Raw genomic sequence first — 22,624 nt, 5'->3', positions numbered from 1 at the left:
AAATCTTGCAAAAATGTTTGCACTGACTGGAAAGATAACTATAGTATTAAATTAACAAAAGCATTTGTGGTGGTTTAGTGTAATGTAGCTGTTGTTAAATTGATTTTTGGATGTACAAATGCAAATTGTAATAATGTAAGTTCAGTTCAACCACATGTAATCATTGTGCCCCCCAGCATATGTGCAAATGCTAAATGTGATTACTTTCAGTACCAAAAGTATCATATGTTGCTTTCTTTATTTCAAATTATGTCAATTAACCTTGAGCAGATCTCCGAACTGACCAGCGAACACTGTTAAGCTTTTAATAAGGATTATTAATCTTGTTAATGTCAGGAATTCTGGAGCTAATTCACCCAATAGAACAATAGAAGTCAAATGATGAGTGAAAAAAACGGTGCAAAAAAAAAAAAAAGCTCAACTCATCGTCAGTAAATACAACAGCTGTTAACATTTGTGTGCAGTACCTCTATCCGTTTACCAGTGTTTCGTGAGACACCCTTGTAACTTGTAAATATTTTTTTGTGACTTTTATGTAACCACAGCTTCTGATTTGTGCAAGCGGTCATATCACATAGCTTTATTGGGGTTTTTTTGTGGGGTTTTTTGAACGTTATAAAAACACTCGATAAACATGATTACTTTTTCTTTTTTTGTAATATCAATTGGAACAACTTACATTTTTACATTTCACAAAGATTTTTACTTTTTTCTTCTTTGTTTTCTAGTGTAGTTGTCTACAGGGGCCTTCTATTCTGCCTGACAGTAGTGACGGGCACAGGGCAGTCGTCCCATGAGCTTTGTGTCCGTCTGAAGTGAGTGCCGTGGGCCCGGGCCTGTTCTCTCTGGACCAGTGCATGTTCAGCACTGCAGTGATGGATCACCCCAGAGATAAAGAAGGCGAGAGGCCGGCGAGGAGCAGCAAAGTGGCTCAGGGACGCAGCGGACACTCGCGACCTTCTAGCTCCTCCACGTCCTCCGGTGTCCTCATGGTGGGACCAAACTTCCGTGTGGGCAAGAAGATCGGCTGTGGAAATTTTGGGGAACTAAAACTCGGTAAGAGTCATTTGACATTTGAAATTTCTCCTACGCTGATTGATACTTGGTTACTTAAGCAGTTTGAAATTTATTCACCATGTTTCTATGTCTTTGGAGTTGAAGAAGTACAAAGAATAAATGAGTAGATTTTTTTTTTTTTACACTTACTTTCTTGAATAAATGCTGGCCTTGAAATTAGATTTTTGGGATAGTAAATTTACATTGAATAATATATTAAGGAAAAATCCAGTAATTTCTTTACTTTTTTGTGTCTAATAATTATAAAGATCGACTCTGCCATTATCTTTTCCACAGTAGTCTTTTTTTAAGAGTACAGTAATCCCCCGCTTTAACGTGGTTCAAACCTCGAGCCCCCGGTATATCGTGGAATTTGCCACATAACTAATTGACCAAAAAACTTATAGGGAGTTTTATGTTGAAATAATGAAATTTATTAATAAAATTTAATTGCTGTGTTCAAATGTTTTCTGTGTGTGTTTAAAGTGTGTGGGAGGATGATTTACGGCTTAATCAATAAAAAAAAAAAAAAAAAAAACATTTTTGAGTAGCGTCTGTGTATCGCTGGTGGTTTTGGAACGTAACCACCGCAATAAGTGGGGGATTACTGTACTTAATTCAACCATTCTAAATGTCCATGGGGCAGACGAGCATCAGGCAAAGCAGGCTTTGTTATAGAAAACTAAAATCAATAATAGATCGTAATGTGCAAAAGTTTTTTTTTATTATTCACATTGCTTAGAAACATTAGACTTTTCAGTCTTTTTTTTTTTTTTTTTCGCTTTTTTTTCTGAGCAGTTTTACATATACATATCATGTCGTAGAAACTTCACCAGGGGTCATGTAAATGTGATCTAATATTGGCTATTTTGACCACTTCTAGTCAGGAGTCTTTAATTTTAGATGCATTTCTGCAGCAGATATAATAGTGGTGAAGTTCTACTAAAAATCACATTGGAGGCTCCATTATTTACAAATCAGCTGCAGCATTTGTAATCTTTGACTCCTTACAATGGTGGAAAATTTATTTTGAAACTTGAAGTATGGAAAGGTTTCAGAAGACCAGCTTACTTTCCTCAGCTTTAAGTTAGCCTTAAAATGCAGGTAAATTCAGGCAATCATTCTTCAGTTATCTTGGATCTAATGTTGGACTAATGTTTTATGCCTAGCTTTTGTGTTTCTCCCTCAAACTGACCGTAAACTGTTAGAAATAAAGAGCAAGACCTCCTCAGTCACCAACAACAGAACAACAGTCACCTCGTGTCCTTTTGTCCAGAGATTGCAATTTCACTTTCCGACAAAGCCACACTCTAAGACTGAAATATTGGCCTTATGGGAGGGGTGGCATGCTCTCACCTTGTCAATCACAGCCACACTAGGCAGTCATAAGCATCTGTGAGTTCATGAAAGTAGAAGGTGGCTGATACTAATTTACTTCATGTATCACACTGCTCTGTAATGTAGCTTGAATATCACTTTGAACAAATGTGGTCAGACTGAATTTGGAAGGGGAAAAAAGTCTGGTGAGACTTAATAGCAAACAGCTGCTAGGTCTTCCTGTTTTCTTTGGTTCATATTAGAAAATTGTGAAGAACACATCTTGCATCCTTTCCCCTTTCCTGACTTAGTATTTCTGCTAAGTGATTTTTAGTTATGTTTGTCATTCCTTCTATTGCTGTACACTGGGATTTTTACATTAACCCCCATGTGTCTGCTTGGAATGTTTGTTAGCAACACTGTTGCAGAAACTATTGCAATAATAATATTTAAATTTTGTACACAAGTTAAGTTTTTGCACATTTGTCCACACGTTAACAATTTTCTGTAGGTTCAATATGTTTCATTTATTCATACTAGGAATGATACAATTTCTGGAGTATCTTAAATAATTTGAATACAAAAAGCAAATTATTCCTTGCTTTGTTTAGTCCATTTAACTACACAGCGAGCACTGTTTCTCCACGGACCATTATTACTGATGCACAACCCGCTAAACTCTTGACTGGGATTTCATTTAGAAAAGTTTATAATGAATGAGATCCTAGTCTCAGTAAAGAGTCAGTCAGTAATAATGGTCTGTGGGGAAACAGTGCTCGGTGTGTAGTTAAACTTTCCACGCAAAGGTTATGCCTGCTATCTGTTACTCGAAATTTCCCTTCTCGCCTTCTGTGTTTCCTAGTTGTGCGAACGCATCACTAAGAGTTTACTTACAGGTGTAAGTAAGTAAATCACAACCTTTGCGTGGAAAGTAGATAAATGAGCCCCCCGGACAGGTAAACACAAGGACGCTGCAGTATGAAAAATGGAGGAACGGAGAGGATACAGAGAGGGTCGAGAAAAAGATTCATGCCAAAGGACACAACAGTTTCTAAAATTTGGGATCATTAAAACATAACATAAAACATAAAGAAAACACCATACAAGACATTTACCTTTTTTTTTTTTAAGAAATTAGATATATATTTTTATATTTTCTTCATTTATTTTTGTATTTGCATTTTGATGTAATATCGCAATTAAATGCACTAAATGGGTTTAGGTTTCACAGATTGCAATTTCAGCAAAAAAAAAAAAAGCTAATTTTTATGAAAAATAAATAAATTGCTTGTTCATTTTAAGAGACCCGTCTTATTTTCTCTTATATTTAGTATTGCTGTTTAATGAAGAAAAAGTACTTATCCGATTACTCGATTAAATGATGGACTAATAGGTAGAATACTCAATTGCTAAAATAATCGACAGCTGCAGCCCTAATTTATTTCTTGAGGCACATGCATGCTGTCAAAACCTTTCAGATGTATTGACAATTTATTGCTTTATAAACACATTTATATTGTGTCCCATATTTGATATGAGTCCATTCGTTGGGGTAAAAAAAAACAACAACCTAACATTAGGTGTATTTCTTTATCTGCTCTTTGGGATAAACTGCTTGCAGATTTGATTTCCTTAATAGAAGAGTAATAAGAAACATTCTCTGGAGTGTAAAACTAATTTTCTACAGTGTTGTTACTGTCATCACATTCATTATTCATAGTTTAGATGAACGGTTAAAATGAGTCTGTAAAATGACGCAGAAATGTTTATGGCAGTCTTAAACGAAGATGATGTTACATCAATTAAATGGCATATTTAAAAATTCTGCCACAAAGTTAGGACATGAGATAGAACAGGAATTTTAAATCCAATACATAATATTATATTCGGTATGGAAATTGTTCAGCTGGAGTAAAGGGCTGTAAACAGGGTTACAAAGCTTGGTGATTATTACTGATATGAAGTGTAACAGAGAATAGCAGAGCCGAAGCCCCTGCATGACGGTCTGTATGGATTGCATCAGTGTGTGGGTGCTTTCTCAGGGTACGGTTATTTCAGATTGTGCTTTTGACAGTTGGCCATTTTGTCTTGATTTAGCTCAAGCAACAAACAGGTCTGGTTTAAAGCTTTAAAGTAGTGGAGTGAAAAAGTCCTAGGGGTCTGGATGCTTTTAATTAATCATGGGACGAATTTTTTTTTCATACAATGCACATGTCCACTCCACATTATAAAGTATATAATATAAACAATATAAAAAAATATATACACAAAGCTCTTCATGTATTGCTTTTTTTTGTACTGTAAACTGGCTTTTTTTTTTTTGTTTTAGATAAATTAGGATGCTCGTTTGGACTATGTGGTGTTTTTTTTTAACTGTTTCTGATTCCTGGGTATATTTGATAGCACGGTGTGCGGTTAATTTTGCTACTGCAGCATATTCTGAGTTGGTTTATTCATCTTACACCAAAGCAACTTGCCAACAAATACAACTTCACATTTATTAATGAACAATTTGTGTTTGCTTTACATTTAGAGCAGCATATAACTGTTTATATGTAGTTCCTATAAACATAAATATTGGTCTCTGCGCATCAACTTTTTAGCCCTCTTTTATATATACTAAGTGTTTGCAACTTCCATAATGATCATATAATACTATATTAATCAACTCCAGATTTGAGATCTCAACAAATAAATGTTTACCCATAGAAAAACCGTTTGACACACAAATAAACTTTGCATCAGTAGTAAAATGAACATACTGTAAAAGATGCCTGTATGTATGTTCTCTTCTATATTGCTTTTTTTGTTGAAGATGTACCAGTTTTTCTCTACAATAAAGGACTGCTAATGGTATTAAAGTATCCACAATAATGGTGTGGTCACATGGTTTTTCTTTTTTCTTTGTTTTAGGAAAGAATCTCTACACAAATGAATATGTTGCTATCAAATTGGTATGTATATTTTACATTCCTAGCCTTCCAGACTTAAGTTGAAGTTTCTAAACAAAAGCTTTGATAAATTGAGTTAGTATGAAGTGTGTATAATGCAACCCGTATGACCATGAGAACAAGAAAGTTGTTTCTGAGAACAAAGCACAGAAACGTTTTCCCCAGCTGTTTCCAATTAAACCACTGGATACTGTTTCCTTCTGCTTCTAGCCAAAATCCAGGGCATGGTGGTGGCCTCCGTTTCTGGCTTACAGAATCCACTACTCACAATTTTAACATTTCAACTGTAGACAGAAATAAATAATCTGATTTCTTAACAAGTAATATAAGAATGATGTTTAATCTTATTTGATTTCATTTAAAAGTAATATTTATTTGGAAATTGACCAATATCAAACATAAATGATTCGCTTATTTTTTGTTTCCATAATAAATAACAGTAAGCTTTGTTTAATATTAAATTGGAAATGAGTTATGTTAGGAATAAATGTAAGGAAGACTAAAATCCTTAAAGAATAGTTGTTAAACAAAAGTTTAACAATAGCTGGTGGAAACGCTGGCATGCATGTGCCAACTTTGACCTTGGTTCACTAAAATCCCAGTAAGGAAATCTCTATGGTGTGGTTACAACTGCTGTATTTGAAATGTCACGGTCTTTATGAACAGCTCATAATACCTTTTCTGATTTCTACCCTTAAAGGAACCTGTGAAATCCAGAGCGCCACAGCTCCATTTGGAATACCGGTTTTACAAAACATTAGGTAGCACAGGTAAGAGTTCAATGCTTTTCATTGCCTTCTGAATTCTTGTTTTCATTTCATTGTTCTGGGAGACACCTGTTGCCTGCGTGTTCTTCAAGTCAGGTGAACGAGGGACCATTTTAGACTGTTTGCCTTCATTTTGTTACAGGGTGTGTTTTCAAATATATAGATTAAAAAAAGTAGCAATGTTTACTAGGTAATTGATTCAGCAAAGCACTTAAGAATCGTACAGTTAGTTTTGTGGTTTGAACTTGCACAACTGGTTTCTGCTAGTTGTTCTTAAAATGCAGCAAAAGATCGGCAGAGATGAAATTCACAAACGTACGGAGGATACACTGGCACGAGACGAGGAGGTTCAGAGAAAATATTCAAATGCCTTAGTCATCAGCACAGGCATGAGGTCACGTGCTGCACTGCGGTAAGAACAGTAGGCCATAAAATGTTGTGGGGATATGCGGGGGTTTGCTGGGATGCTGTCAGCCACTCCTGTGATTTCTCACCCAATTTGGAGGCAGGTGCAGAGATGCATTTCCTTCCTGAGAGCACTGATAAGATGGCCAGATTGGCCTCCTGCACTAGTGCTGATTGGATTTTCGCAGCGCGTTTTCAAGCCTGATAAATGCCCGTAGTGTGCCGGATGGGCCTTTTTGTTTCCTTTGCGAACTTCTGCTTGGTTCGAGCCTTTCACTACGTACTCTAATCCAGGAAGTAGCAGCTCAGGCGTCATGGCACAGCTCGATGACACGGTTTCCATGGGAATGTGATGCAAATGCTGTCTACTTTTGGAGCACTGCAGTTTGAGATGTGCAGCCCTTTTACGCATACGCTATTGTGCAGAAGTGTAGGAGGCATACATTCTTTTTTTTTTTGGGGGGGGGGGGGATTTGGGGGTAAAAAGAAAAAAAAACATACAGGAAAGGGAAAGGGGATGTGACGTGTTTAGTTTTGTGTCCACTTCCTTTCCTAGGGGGGCACCGTTACTCGTTGTCGATCACTCGTCGAGGGACTCCAAGGGAGCTTAAAATGTCAGAACTAAGTATGTTACACATGATGTGATTTAGGAATGTTGATATTCCTCGGAAAGGGATTGCTGAAATCTTTAGAGGAGAGTGTAGGGGTAAAAGGTAGCTGCATCTAAGCGGCATCTTATAAATAATTCAGAGCACAGCACTGTTTATGCACCACCCTGAAGTCTGTCGTTGGTTCACTCAGCCAGGCTTTCAAGATACTGACCCACATGCAGTTTTATCTTTTTATAGTGAGCGAATCCACAAATAGGAAATTATTGGGGCTACTGTACATTTTTATTTTGATGTCTATTTTCTAGCAGTAAGCAGATTACTCGACTGGTCCACAACAAACCCAGTTCACGCTTAAATTCATTTTGTTGTAGTAATCTGGTGCACGTTTCTGCATGGCTTCTGTACAGTGGCCCTTTAAAGCCTAGCCAGTGAATCTGTGTTGGTGATGAATCAGCACTTCTTTAAAGGTGGCATTCTTGCTAAGAGAGATTCCTGCATGCCCTTTCAGAACTGTAGTCATGGAATATATAGAAAGAATCACTTGATATTTAAGGTGGAGACTTTGTTATTTAAACTGACACAATTTGTTATTAGATATTTCTTTTTTCATATGAAATTTTTCTTAGATTTTTTTTTAACTGAATTGTTGCCTGATGCCAGCTTTACATCACATTATTTAGCTGTTGGCTTTGCTTAGACTATAAATCCTCTGTTCTTAGTGCTTAATAATGGAAGTAAGTGAGAAATCCTGATGCGTGTGGCGTGTGGCAGACTAGCTCGTTATCCGATCTTATCAGGATCGCCTGATGTCTTGGCAAAAATTAAAACACAGTAGAGAGGAAAACACAACCACCACTAAAGTGGATATGATCCTCAATGGGACGCAACTGACTCCTGCCTCTCAGTGCTTTTCCAGATCGCAGTAGGAGGGGTTAGGGAGCGAAGATGATTACTGACTATCATGAAGTGACGTCTTCCTGGCCACAACTCTTAAATGAAGTAATGCCTTATACACATCTGTTGTAGTGCAGGGTGCCATTATTAGTTTGTGATCACTATCTTTTTTGACTTCAGTGTATATTGTCATTTGTCGAGCAGCTGAATGGCAGTTTCTTTTTAAAAATCTAATAAATGCAGTAGAATGTATGTTTTTCTGTTACAGAATACCCACAGCATTCCATAAATATAACTTATATATAATCTATATAACACTTTTGTTAGAAAAAAAATGGCTAGTAATGTTTGTTTGGATTGTGTCTGTCATCTTATTTGTTATAAGGTTTTTACTTTATGCAGGAGAACTGCAATTCTCAACTGAGAGGTCATACAGTAATTGCTCTTTGGGTCACATAAGTCTGTCATGTAGAGACATTGCTTTACAGTAGCTCTAGAGCTCTCTGTATTTGTATTCTGATTAGTTGGAAGAGTGCTTATTAACATGCCTCTGTCATTTTTTTTAACAGCGAACAATGTTTACAAACTCATTAGACATAATTTTTCTCATTTCCATAGCATGAGAACAGGATGAAAGCTTTAACAGATAAGATGAGATCATTGCTACAAATTAGATTACTGCTCGCAGGATCTGCCCCATAGCCTTGCTGCTCTTTGACTAAGCTCAGTATACATTCTCTTGATAGTTTTGTGTCTGTGGATTGATGAAAGGCACAAGGAAAATGTAATTGAATGTTAATTATACATTACATACTTACCTAAGTTTGAGACAAACTATTTCTTACAGTGCAATTAAACCTGAAAGCCCTTTAATTATCTGTTTGTGGATTCCATGTGAACTGCTGGTGATATGTCATTTAAAGGAATAAACACACAAACCACACACTAAATGTACAACTGCAAAATCGAAGGTAGGTGGTGGAAGTGCTTCTCTATCATTAGTCAGTCAATGTGAAGAAGTTTGTTGGAATTGGCATGTATAATTAGACTGATTTTAAAGCTGCTCTTTTGTGCTTTTGTGGCACCTGTTAAACAAGTATATTCGGAATAAAAAGCAGTCTTTAATATCTACAAAATATATTTTGTGTGCAGTTACTGCAATTATACGCGTATTTGATGACAGTTGTCTTAAGAGCATAGCCAAACTGGTTTGAGCTGACTGCAAGGTTATAGTTACTGAAATAACCACTCTTTTTATAAAAATGGTGATCAGGTAAGCGGCACAATACATTGAAACGACAGTTAGATGGGCCATATGAGTAGAATCTCACATCAGATTTCACTCCTGTCACCCAAGAATGCCAATCTGAGGCTAACAGCTTTAAATAAACAGTTCCTGTTTATTTTTTTGGCATTGCATTAATTTTGAGGGAGATGGTAGCTCAGTGGTTAAGGCATTGGACTTTGGATAGGAAGGTCACAGGGTAAAATCCCAACAACACCAAGCTGCCACTGCTGGGGCCTCAATCAAGGCCCTTAACCCTTCTCTGCTCAGTTGTAAGTGGATACGGGTGTTTGCCAAATGCCATAAATGTACATTTTTAGGCGAAAAACCTCGTTGAGGGACTTGGCATAATATATTCCTTCTCACACAGAAGTATAAACCAACCCTGTGAATTCATTGATTTTGATGAAACTGCAGTTATCCATTGACTCCAAGTAATCACACAGTAGAACGGAAAAGTGGCTCTGGGACAGGTGTAGGAGATGTGATTATGATCAAGGCGTCCTCAGGATGTACTTCCCGTGACGTCCTCTCCAGCTGTGGAGCTGATCCTCGAGTACACCCTTCCCCCAGACTGTTCTTGTGGTGTTAAACCCAGCTAAGGGAAGTGATCCTGCTTTTCGTCATCCTCTGCTGAACTTAGCATTAAAATTTTAGTTTTACATGGTCCCTATAGACTGGGCCTTGAAAAGTTTGATCGAGTTGATAATGCAGCAGTGGGAAGCCCAGAGGTTAGACACAGAAAGGGCTGAATGTGTGTGAAGCATGGTTGGATCATTGCTGTGAGAATTTGTTTAAGGCTGTTTTCTGGTTCTGCCTCTGAGACCCCCCGCTCATGTGTTATGGATCATGGAAGGGGGATGGGTTGAGGGAGGCTTGATCCCATCTTTGTTGACTTCCCCAACTTTTCTTCCTTACTCAGCAGTTGTAGAACAAAACGTTTGATGGACCACAGCATCTGCACTGAGCACCGAGTCTGAAAGTTTTCAGTGCTGTTCAGATTTCTTGCAGTGCTGAATTTAAGCAACTAGATTGAAGGATTCATAATTTCTGCTTCTCAGATAAGATGTATAAAATGTTTCACTTGAATTAATTGACAGTTTCCATCTCAAGTATCCAACTCAAGTAAAATTACTATCAGACTCAGACATCCTCTGCCTTTAGGCAACAGAGTGTTTAAATATCTTTTGCAAATTTTTTATTTTTTTTTCCACAAACTTTAGAATCTACAAGGTTGCTGCCTGACAGACATGTCAAGTTTATTTCTATAGCGCTTTTCACAACAGACATTGTCTCAAAGCAGCTTTACAGAATTTTAAGAGTTAAGGTGAATGGTGTGCTTTTATCCCTGATGAGCAGCCATGGCGACTGTGGCAAGGAATAACTCTAGATGTTATGAGGAAGAAACCTTGAGAGGAACCAGACTCAAAAGGGGAACCCATCCTCATTTGGGTGACATAAAGAGTGTGATCATAAATCTTTAAACAATACAGAACACTGGAGAGTGAGAACTAACATGAGCACTGGAATGTAAGATTGAGTATGTAACGTGTTCAGCAGAAGAAAATAGACTATTAAGAGTTTAAGTGTAAGGTGTAATTATTGAACTGAAACATTATTAATGCCAAAGAAACAACTTACACATTTGACTTTGAGAAGAATTTTGTGGTTTATCACAAGTAATGTAAGTCTGCATTCCAGTAGGATGGTACAATCCTTTGATATCCCTGGATATTATTCACAATCATGATTTTTCTCCATGTCTTAATTGTAAAATAATTCTCTTTTTTTGCTTTCCCTTTGCACTTGCACCTATAAGCTTTAAATTAGTGCTTTATTGTATTGATTTCTGGCAGTGGCTTCAAGTAGACAATAAACAATATCTGTGCATCATACTAATAAAAAAAAAAAAGTTAGAAAAAAAAGGATTAGCCTGAGTCTTATAATTGCTGACTGCTAGCATGCTCTTTTGGGTATAAACTATGTAAAGCACACCTCAAATTTTCAGCTAATTTCCACAAACCTATGTTTTGCTCATGGAAACAAATTTCTTCCCATTCTTTTCCTTACTTTTTTTTTTTTGTATGTGAATAGAAGCATATTTTTGTTTTCCCATTGAGCAAGATCTTTATCAAGGGAACATTACCCACTGAACAAAGTTTGGCCCATGTTTCTAATTTCAGTCATAATCCCTAGATGATTTCCTGAGGTTTGTTTGAGTGTGCTAATGGCTTTGCTGAGTACTAGTTGTACTAACATGTCCAGACATGAGCAAAGCTTTCTCTTGGCAGCATCATTTGCTTCTCTTCATGGAAGTAGAGTTAATTTGCTGGAAAAGACTGCAGTCTGTTAAGGAGATATTGTGTTGGAGTGCATTGTTTTGCATTTGGAGATCAAAAAAGGCAACCTTTTATCAGCCTTTAAGAGGAAGCAATGTGAAAGGGAACATGTCCAGTCTAAACAAAAATACATACAGCTTTTAAAGGGCTGATCGAGCTGTTAGGAAATGTCTCTTTCTTTTAAAGGTAAAGTGGAAGCTTTTATGGGCTGTGTGCTGATGTAAGCACGCAGGACTGTTTACAATCAGGCATGTCATTGATGATTAGTTATCTTCTTCTGCAGCTACTCAGTGTAGAGAGATGGTATGGCCGTCGTATACCTTCATGCTTGTTCTTATCAACACAGGGAGAGGGATACTCTACGTGTACAGGGGAAACTCCACACATTGACCCAGATTAAAACCATTGTTGTTATGATCATGTGTCTTGTGATATTTACACTTTGAATAAATAATGCTTGTAATTACGAAAATAGACAAGTTGAATGTCATGGCACGGAATTTCCCATTTTAGATCTATATGATCGAGAGAGACATGAACAATTATATCAAATAGGCATGTAGGGGTGGAGTGTAGGACCATCACTGTCTGCACTATATGGCAAAGTAAGTGGACACCTTACACAAATTTGAAAGCATAAAATGTTATAGAATGTCTTTGTAGCCTTATAATTTCCCTTCACTGGACCGTAGAGGCCCAACCCTGTTCCAGCATGGCGATGCCTTTGTGCACAAACAGACATGGTTTGCCAAGATTGTCATGAAACACCTCACGAGTTCAGATCTCAATCCCACCGAACACCTTTAGGATGAACTGGGCTACCAACTGTACCCCAGGCCTCCTGCCTTTTTCCTGCTGACTTTTTTGTTGTTTCACAGGATCCAAGTCTTGATGTTCTCGTCTACTCGACACCAAATGACCTTCTGACACACACAGCTAATTCACCAGTAATGTTGATTGACTGGCTTATCTGTTCACCAGCAGGAACTTGCTCCAGTCACTCACTTGCCTTCTTTTGTTTGCTTAGCAGTGGTCTGGAGGTCTCGTATGGCTCTGAGCCATTGCAACTTGATATCTCTACTCCCAGTGAAGTGGGCAGCTAGATAATCCCATTGCTCTGACCACGGAGTTTGGAGTGTAGGCGTGCAACCATTACTCAGTAAAGCCATGGGTAGCTGGTGGGAGGTGGCTATTTTTTCAGTCTTTCAGTGCTTATGCAACTGGTGTTTATTCTCTCTCTGTGTCTGTCTGTCTGTCACTATATTCTTAATCACTAATCAGTACCATTCATACCACGGTTACTAGATTTTTTTTATCAGATGCATTTTGCATGAGAGGGTCACGACTTTACTTTGCCACATAGCATAAGATCTCTGGGAGTCAGGCCTTGTTTATTTATGCCACATGTTCATGTAGCATCAGCAATCCAGTAACCATTCAATCAAAAACTGTGTTCATCTAGCACCTTTTGAATTGTACATTAATTTCCTTGTGTAAACAGTAAAATTTAAAACCTGAGGCTGGATTTAATGCACACTGTGATTACCATGGTCACTGATTTTAAAGCCCACTTAACTGCAGCAGATGCAGCACAAAAAAATACAATAAAATTGGACTGTGGCACTCTATGTAGGAATTTTTTTTATTTCTTTTCTTCAATAATGACACAATTTTGGTTATGGTTTTGTTATATAAACATGTAGCTAATTTTATATTGTTCAACTGTATCCATTGTGACATGCAACTAGTTTTCTTTACTTTATGAATAAACAGTCATTAGATTTCTATTGAGGCGATAATTAGCCACCTATTCGACTGCACAGTATGTGTCATTCGGGCCAAATGCTTAGTGTATGCTGAAGCCCAGCCATGTGAAAATCCCCCACTCGCATCATTCCTACTCCTCCAGGAAGAAAGCCCATCCCTGAGGCCCAGTACAGTTCTTCTTTTGTTTCTGGTTAATGTGTAGCTAGTATTGTGCTGAACTCTGATACTCCTCCTGGCTAGAAGCCCTCGCACTGGGGGTTTACCGAGTGCTTCTGGCTGAGCTTCAGTTTGGCGACTGATCAACCATCTCCACACACCAGATCAGCCAAGGCTTAGCCATTCTTTAAGTATTTAAAAGTGTGTGTGTGTGGTGTGCATGTGTTTGGATGGTGGTGTTGCCTCGGGGTAGTCTGATGTGCTGTATATAAACTAGAGGATCAAGGATCACACGATGTTGTGTTCCAGTCATGTATCTCTGATTCAGCAGGCGTAGGTGGGTGGCCTGAAACTGGCCTGCTGGCAGATGGTGCTTTGCTGGAGCAGAGAGGCTGAGTGGAACTGACTGGAAGGGGGATGTACAGACCCTGAACATATTACAGCAGTGATCTCATAATGTACAAGTTTGGTTCAGAAATTAGTTATAGCTACAATTACAGTCGGGTAAAGTCAAAGGTACTTTTTATACGTAACTATAAAAAGTTCATTTGTACAAGTTGTACGATCATGTCCAGACATAAGCACAGCTTTCTCTTGTCAGCATCATTTGCTTCTCTTCATTGCCGTAAAGTTAATTTGCCTTGAAAAGAGTCTGTTAAGTAGACATCATGTTCGAGTGCATTGTTTTGTATTTGGAGATCAAAAAAGCAGTTTTTTATATTTAAACTCTTTATATGTATAGTTGATTTGATATATACTGTACAGTATGTATAATGTTGAGTTTTAAGTACTCGACATTCAAGATAATTAATTTTATTTATACTATACACTATACTTTATAAAAAATTGCTTTTAATTATATTTATATGTATATATATTTTTTATATATTTATATATTTATATATAATTTTTTTTTTATTAAAAAAAGATAAATATAATAAATACATTTAAATACAAATACATTAATCTGATGTATTAATAATATTTTTTATTTAATTAGCAGGGGAAAAAATAATGTTAAACTAGAAATCAAATTAAAAGGAATAACATTTTACTTTATTTCTTATGTTATGATTAATCTTTCTAGCATAATTTCTTGCCATATATTTTGGCTCTAAGATGACTGCATCTTGTGCAATGCAATATACATTTTTGAGTGAGAGAGTTTTGGTCCAGTGAAACGTGCATTACACTGTCCCTGTCCCTGTCATCACACCACTGCATCTTGACTCCAGTTGTTATAATTTAGTCAGGTGAAAAGAGTGAGTTATACTGTTCCTGAAATGAGAAACAGTGTGCTAATGTTTTCCAAAGTATAATGAAAAAGACATTTTATGACTGTTTATACCACAGTACTGTTGCTAGGAAATACTTTAGTAATCTAATAGATTTAGTAAATCTGTCTCTTCGTATGTGGTATTCTGTATATGATGGTCATTGTTGGATGGGTTTCTGTGATTGTCGGAGCATTTTTGTAAATTTTTGCTTCTTTGGCATGTCAGTTCATCGTGTACCAGTGCCATGTAATCAGAGAGCAGCTAGCAAAAGTGTTAATCACCACGGAGACACTCTGCCGAGAATGTGCTATGTGCAGCCTGAACACTGATGAGTCATAGTCAGACCAGCGTGTGTTCCATTCTCAGGGGTGTTACAAACATAACCACACAATGCTCTGTGTAGGCCTAAGCCACAGCTACCCACTACAGCCTTGCTGAATTCACTGAGACTATGATAATTATACGATCCGTGCTTCAACGCTAGCTTGGTGATTTAGTTTCATACAATATAGTGAGGCATGAAATACTTGCAGTGATGCCCTCATGTGTGAAGATTGTTATATTTTACACCCAGTTTTAGAGGCGCATGAAGGCTTTGTGGATGTGATGCTGGCAGATAATATCATGTGCAAAAACAGCAGGTCCTGGTATTATATAGTGTAGCAGCTCAGATCTTACCTGTGTGTGTGTGTGTGTGTGTGTGTGTGTGTGTGTGTGTGTGTGTGTGTGTGTGTGTGTGTGTGCGCGCGCACCTCTTCACTCTGCGTTATGCCACCTAGTGGAAGAATTAATAGGTAAATGGTTGGCTTGGACTAGAGTGCAATTTGCTGTATATTGAAGTTTTCCCAACCTCGTTTTCTTTCCATCAGTGGTGACTATTAAAAACATTCAAACATCATTCCAGCCGTGTTTCTCCTCCATTTATCAGTCGTTACATATTCATATAAAAAAAACTTTCATTTTAAATTTATTTATTTAAACAGTGTCTGATTGATTTGAGCATAATGAGCTCCATGGTCATCACATTTTTTTGCATCACAATGCTATAAGTAACAACTTATCCTTTTATCCATTAGTACTACCCAGTTTGAAAATTGGTCGTTAATCCTTTGAGCTATTCCCTTGAAGGCTGTGAGTTTATTCATGACATTTCACAGATCCAGACCAGCTTACAACTGGGCAGTTAAGAGTTAAGGACTTTGCTCAAGGGCCCAGCAATGGCTCAAATCCCAGCTCAGCCCAGCTGCTACTGTTGAGAGACACTTCATTTTCAAATGCTTACTTGTATCCGGTCTCATCTATAAGATGATTTGTATAAAAGTATCAACCAAAAATGCAAAATTCAAAAAAGGAATGTGAATGTTGCTTGCAGTCAGCATGAAACAATTTCTCAGTTGGATTTCAGCTTTCTTGTGGAGCCTAAATGCATTTTGTGGATATTTTGTGAATATTTGTTTTATTTCATGCCAAAAACATTGACCAGTAAAAAGCATGCCAACCTTTTTTTTTTTTTTTTTTTTTTTTTTTTTTAAATAAACATTTGAAAATGAATGTATTTATTTAAGTGCCGCTCTGATGAGAAAGAACACACAAAAAAAAAAAACGGTGCATTTTCTATTTTTTCTTCCACTCATCTATATGCGTGGCCGCCCTTTACTTATTATTATTATTATTATTATCCCTGTTTTTTTATTGAATGCTAAATCAAGAATTGATATACATTGCTTAGGTTTACTTAAACTTGGTAACTTACTAGCATGTTCACTTATTACTAAATCCATATGGGTCAAAGTTTAGCTAGCTTCAATCTGTGGCTCCATCAGACTAGTTTTTAAAAGAGGCTAGATATTAAATGTAATAATGAAAAGTCCATTTGCATATTGCTTTTTTTAATAGCATATTATTATTTTGTTTAATTACATGACTACTTATTTAACTTGCTATTACACATAAATATATCATAGATTTTGATTATAAATGTTTATGTAACGTGTTTTAAAACCCGTTGCATGTGTTCTGTATGTGTGTGATTAAGGCAATGCTGCTCTGTTATTAAATGTTTTCATGCTTTCCTGCAGCGGAAGGCCTGCCCCAGGTGTACTATTTTGGGCCATGCGGGAAATACAATGCCATGGTGCTAGAGCTGCTCGGCCCCAGTCTGGAGGACCTCTTTGACCTCTGTGACCGCACCTTCTCCCTCAAGACGGTCTTAATGATTGCCATTCAGCTGGTGAGTTCACTTTGCTGCCCTGGCCTCGTTTCAATACACCCTTTAAGTAGAAGGCTCTGTGAGACAGTACTTTGCTTGTGGGTTTTCTATTAATAAATAAGCCTTGTTTTTGTGTCATGTATTACTATGCTGAGCAACTCTCTGCAAAAGATTGTTATAATATTTTTTTATACTGTCAGTAATAAAAAGCAAGACGGGTTCTGTATTTAAAAAAAAAAAAAAAAAAAAAAAAGAATCTGTAGTCAACTCAACTTGTAATTATTAAACGTTAATATTGATGCATTTGGGTAATTAACACAAATATACCTAGAACGAACAAATGTTATATGTGGTGTCTGCTAACACAGTTCTGTTAATTTATCCACGAGATTTTGCATAACAAGATTTTATAAGATTCTAAAAGGCAAAAATAAAGCTTTTCATAATCACCTGCGCTTTGCTTACTTTGCATTAGCAAAGCTTTAGCGGGCCTTGTTGGAGGGATGAGACTGCCTCAGAAGATTCTGAGAGTAAATTACATGCTGTAGGCAGAACTGTGTACAAGTAGCTTTGCTGGACGTCTCTTTGTCTGCAGTGTTGTTGTTTTTTGTGTAGTTCAGCAACAAGAGTTGTTTGCTTCATCATTCAAATGTGATTTTCTGATTTAAATGCAGTAAAATGATGACTAAGAAACAGATGCCCTTTTTTAAATGTATGAGTAACTGAAACATAATGAATCCTGTATCCTTGAGGTTCCATTTAAACCAGAAATATAGCTCCAAAGTCAAAATGCAACGGGTTTGTTTAGCGGCCTTGTTCTCGGCTACTGTAGATCACAGCAGCCCAGGGCTTTTGTTTGAAAGCTACTGATGATCTTTCTTTCAAGTTTCTGACCTTATTGTGTATCCATACAACCCACTTCACAAGTCTAGATGATTTCTGGACTTAGCTCTGGTCCTACACAAAATAATGCAATCATGTTATAAGTGTCCTGTCTATACATGTAAATGTTCGGTGCATAATGAATAGAACGCTGATTGCCACAGTTCAATTTCCATATTAACACAATGCATATAGTAACATTTTTGCAGCTCGCTGTACCATTACTTAAGCGAAATGCAAAATTCAGCTACCTTATTATTGTGTGGTACTTAAAGGCCGTGTATAGAACACATCAAAATGTTTCATATATCACAGGCTTAACTGCATCAGAAATCATTGGAAGTTTAAGCAGCATCCAAGCATGATTGTAGCCAATATGCTTAGCCTTTATGTGATTACCAAGGGTTATATGATATTTAAACATCAACATCATGAAAAATTATAGCAATACGTTTTTTGTTGTTGTTTTTTTAGGATGGTGTATGTATTTTCCAATATCCAAAGAAAACTTTTTCCTTCTATTTCTTAGTTGATTTATTGGTGTTGATATTAAATATAATCCACAGAAAAATACACACACCTTTACTGAAGTTTTTCTAAATGCAGCAGTACTGTTTCAATGTTTACTGAAAGATTTCTGCACCAGTGAATAACATGACAATCTTTTTGTCAGATTTCCCGGATGGAGTATGTGCACTCCAAGAACCTCATTTACAGGGATGTGAAGCCAGAGAACTTTCTCATTGGACGGCAAGGGAACAAAAAGGAGCACATCATTCACATCATCGATTTTGGCTTAGCCAAAGAATACATCGATCCTGAAACCAAAAAACACATTCCTTACCGGGAGCACAAGAGCCTTACTGGCACAGCACGATACATGTCCATAAATACGCACTTGGGAAAGGGTGAGATTGCAGAGATTCTTCTTTCCTGTTTGTTTTTTTGTTGTTTTTTTTCCCATAAAAAGGGTCAGTAAATCAGTAAGATGGGAAAATATTTAATTGGCCATAATTTGTTAAATAAGATATTTTTGGACCAGGCTTTGTCTGAGTAAGTTCTACAAGTTGGTTCGTGTTGCTTTTTTTTGCAGAGCAAAGTCGACGGGATGACCTCGAAGCCTTAGGTCATATGTTCATGTACTTTCTCCGAGGCAGCCTTCCTTGGCAGGGACTAAAGGTGTGCCACCGAAACGGTGCTAAAATCTTTTTTGTGTGCTAAAATACTTATTCTGCTCCATGCATAAACACCATACTGTTTGAATTTATGTTTCAGGCCGACACGTTAAAAGAGAGATATCAAAAAATCGGAGACACGAAACGGAACACTCCTATTGAAGTTCTCTGTGAGAACTTTCCAGGTAAGTAAGTTCTTAGTGTTTGCTTTTTGGGGAGAATAGCGAACAATTGTTTTATAAAATGAGAGATTTTAACATGTAGCACATTTTTCTATTGTGCTCTGCTCTTTTAGAGGAAATGGCTACGTATCTGCGCTACGTTCGGCGGTTGGATTTCTTTGAAAAGCCTGACTACGAGTACTTAAGGACCTTGTTCACCGAGCTTTTTGAGCGCAAAGGATATACGTTTGATTACACGTACGACTGGGTCGGCAGGCAAATTGTAAGTTCATCTAATATTTGCCCCCTAACTTATAGGGCATGCAATTTCCAAGACAATTCAAAGGATTATAGTTATGTGCTTGTTTTAATAGAAGCTCATTCACAGGGACTTATACATGATAAGCAATTTTTTAACACAGACACTTAAAATCGGTAATGACGCATTACTGAAACAGTGTCAGCGTTGAAACTATAAAACTGTAAAATATTAATTTTCTGTGATTACTCTAACAAAAGTAACAGGAACGAACATGTTTCATTGAGGCTATACAACATTAAGTGCACCGAAAAATCTTTTAAAGGGTATAATATTATAAAAAATAAATATATAATTAATGTTATTGCTAGCAATTTCATAAAGGGATGTTCAGAGGAACTTGGATGAAAATAATCAACTACGTTGTCTGATAACCACACACTGTCATGTTTTAATTCTAACATTATAATCATGCATCGTTCTAAAATTATTACAAATAATTTTTTTGTTTGTTTTGGGTTTTTTTTGCTTGTGAAGCCTACTCCGGTTGGGTCCGTGCACGTGGACTCCGGAGCATCAGCCGTGACACGTGAGAGCCACACACACCGAGACCGACCTTCGCAACACCAACCTCTAAGGAACCAGGTAAGATTTGCCCTTGCTTCACTAAACACAGATCAGCTTGCAGCTTTGGCACAACTCTGCATTCCTGTGAGGAATTTGAGTCTTTTCCATAAACCGCAATGAGTTCAGCCTGGGTGTGTGCAGAAGTTGGCACAATATACCAATAGTAATTATGCATGATTAATGTAATACGTTGAGTAAGAGTTGAAGCCGAATGTGGAATCCCCACCCCGAAACCACTCGGCACACTGCACTCGGCACACTGCATAACAGGGCTTAAGCTGTTAACTGAGCCTGCAGAGCACACACAGAGAGCATCCTGTGCTTTAGAATGCATGCTGGGCTTAGACATGTTACGTATGCTTGTTATATACATACCTAATATTATGTTTTTTTTCTTTTTGCCTATTTAAATTGCTCCATTTTTAAGTATAAGCAGCTTTGCTTTTACTTCCCCAACAAGGCCACAATTCGTATTTGTCTCACAGATGGGACACCAAATAAAATCGTTTTTATTTTATTTTTTTTTTCTTTGTAAATAGGTTCATCCTCAAAGGCTTATAACCAAAGATTGTCACTTCCTTTACTAGCTTAATAGGCTCAGCACTTTTACCTGCATGCTTGTCATTACTGCTATCCACTAGTGTTTTATTAACTTATGAATAGGCATTGCACATGAATCTTCAATTTGTGTTTATACCTTTTTAAATTTTCTAGATTTTGTTTGCTGTTGTTGCTTTATTTTTCTCATTTATTGCTCGCTAGTAATTAGTCTTTTTGTAAACCAAATGCACTGTATGATGAAGTATAACTTAAGTAAAGTGAAAAATTGAGTCACAGTCGGGACGCCTTCCTGTCAGAAATACAAAACCACACACAAGGATTATTTTTGCCTTTGTTTAACAAACTGAATGTACACTTTTGTATCTAACGCTGATTTGTGGCTTTGCCTTGGCTCTTTTTTTTTTTTTTTCCTTTTGTTTGTTTCCCCTTTGGTTTCCATTGCCCTGCATGCCACCTGCTCACGCTCGCTCGCCTCCTTCCCTCGCTCCTGCGCTTCCTCCGGCCCGACCAGACGGCCTCCTCCGACCGCAGAGGCGCATGGGAGGTGCAGCCCAACCGGCAAACCAACTCCTATCTGACCTCCCACCTGGCGTCGGACAGGCATGGAGGCTCAGTGCAGGTATCCCTTCACCTCCTCCATTTCTGTTTCCCAATCCCACTATCCCTTTTTAATCTTTTGCTGCCATACCAGCATGATCGTTCAACTTGGACCAGCAGTCTAGAACTTCATCAGGATCCTTAAGCTGGTCAAAGGTTTAAAGGTTACCTGCTCCCACAAGGTTATCTGTTTTCGCTTACTTTCTCTAATGAAAAGATAGTACCTCTTGCTCAAGAACCAAAAGCTCAGGAATTGTAGTTGGAACTAATCCAGCTCTTCCTATCTGGGTGGAGTAGAATCAAAAGTCTAGAGGGTGGAGACACAAATGTGTATCAGGCTGGATAAGTCTTAGTGTTATTAGATTAGGTCATTAGACTATGGGTTGGGGTCATTGTAGGACTCTGGCCTAGCTCCACCCCTTAGATTTTTGGTTCTATAGTAGAGACTACCTCAAAAAGTGAGCAGTGCTGCTGGTAAATACATTTTTATACCTTATAATATGCATGTGCATCTGACAGGATGTTTTCTCATAACATTTATGACTACCTAAACATTCATCTGCAATGGTTCTTTGTAAATGAAAGAAAATAGTACAGGGAATGCTTTAAAGATGAAATGCTGAGTATTCATTTAAGTTTCAGCCTGAATGTTGAACACCACTTTCATTCTGACTCTTCAACCCCTGTGCAACAGGTGGTCAGCTCAACGAACGGCGAACTGAACGCAGACGACCCACTGAACATCCACTCCAATGCTCCAATCACAGTGCAGACGGAGGTGGAAGTTGTGGATGAGGCTAAGTACGTAACTGAGCAGGCTTTTACAGCTTTCTTTAACACCACCTCTGTGTCTCTCAGTAGGGTAGATGATTGCATTTATACCTACTGAAGGTTTTTGTTTTCTTTAATTGGATGGTGTTGGAAAAACCAAACTATTGTTGAGTGTTGATTATGAATGAAGTTATGTATTATTTGAATGCACCCCCTTTTTAAATCGTGATTTGTTTACGTCTGTGAATAGAACTCGTCTGTTTCTGCGATTATAAATATGGACACTTTTCTGTTCTGTCAGTGCTTTTGATGTCTTAAATAGATGCACATCTTTGATTTGATTTCTGATGCAGACTTTAAAGTAAGCAACAATACAGGCTGTGTCCAATTAAAAGCCTGAAATAAAAACGCTAGGGTTTCTGTGGTTGTCACTGCATTTAACCTCATTAAACCCCTTTTCTGTGAACCATTCACTTTGAACCTCTCACTTTTCTTCTCTATAATTTATTAGACCTTCTGATTATCCCTCCTTTATTTTGTTTGTACTTCACGTTAAC

At 37.4% G+C, this 22,624-nt stretch overlaps 1 protein-coding gene across 3 annotated transcripts in view; it reads left to right on the top strand.

The window, feature by feature from the left end:
- csnk1g1 (casein kinase 1, gamma 1) overlaps nt 1-22,624 on the top strand; it is a 28,416-nt gene that overhangs the window by 3,123 nt on the left and 2,669 nt on the right. For 2 of the 3 annotated variants that reach the window (XM_083557894.1, XM_083557895.1), the window contains exons 2-12: nt 734-1,056; nt 5,287-5,327; nt 6,025-6,094; nt 16,904-17,055; nt 18,590-18,824; nt 19,010-19,095; nt 19,192-19,276; nt 19,387-19,535; nt 20,049-20,156; nt 21,211-21,318; nt 21,991-22,097. In XM_083557894.1, the coding sequence (XP_083414020.1) occupies nt 858-1,056; nt 5,287-5,327; nt 6,025-6,094; nt 16,904-17,055; nt 18,590-18,824; nt 19,010-19,095; nt 19,192-19,276; nt 19,387-19,535; nt 20,049-20,156; nt 21,211-21,318; nt 21,991-22,097 (1,340 nt within the window). In that variant the 5' untranslated portion in view covers nt 734-857. Of the gene's footprint in view, nt 1-728; nt 1,057-5,286; nt 5,328-6,024; nt 6,095-16,903; nt 17,056-18,589; nt 18,825-19,009; nt 19,096-19,191; nt 19,277-19,386; nt 19,536-20,048; nt 20,157-21,210; nt 21,319-21,990; nt 22,098-22,624 lie in introns of all 3 variants that reach the window. The other variant, XM_083557893.1, reaches the window with a different exon arrangement.

The sequence above is a fragment of the Silurus aristotelis genome, assembly GCF_946808225.1.
Source record: "Silurus aristotelis genome assembly, chromosome: 13".
Taxonomy (NCBI): domain Eukaryota; kingdom Metazoa; phylum Chordata; class Actinopteri; order Siluriformes; family Siluridae; genus Silurus; species Silurus aristotelis.
The sequence above is the reverse complement of the archived record's forward strand: the minus strand, read 5'-3'. Positions and strand labels throughout refer to the sequence as shown.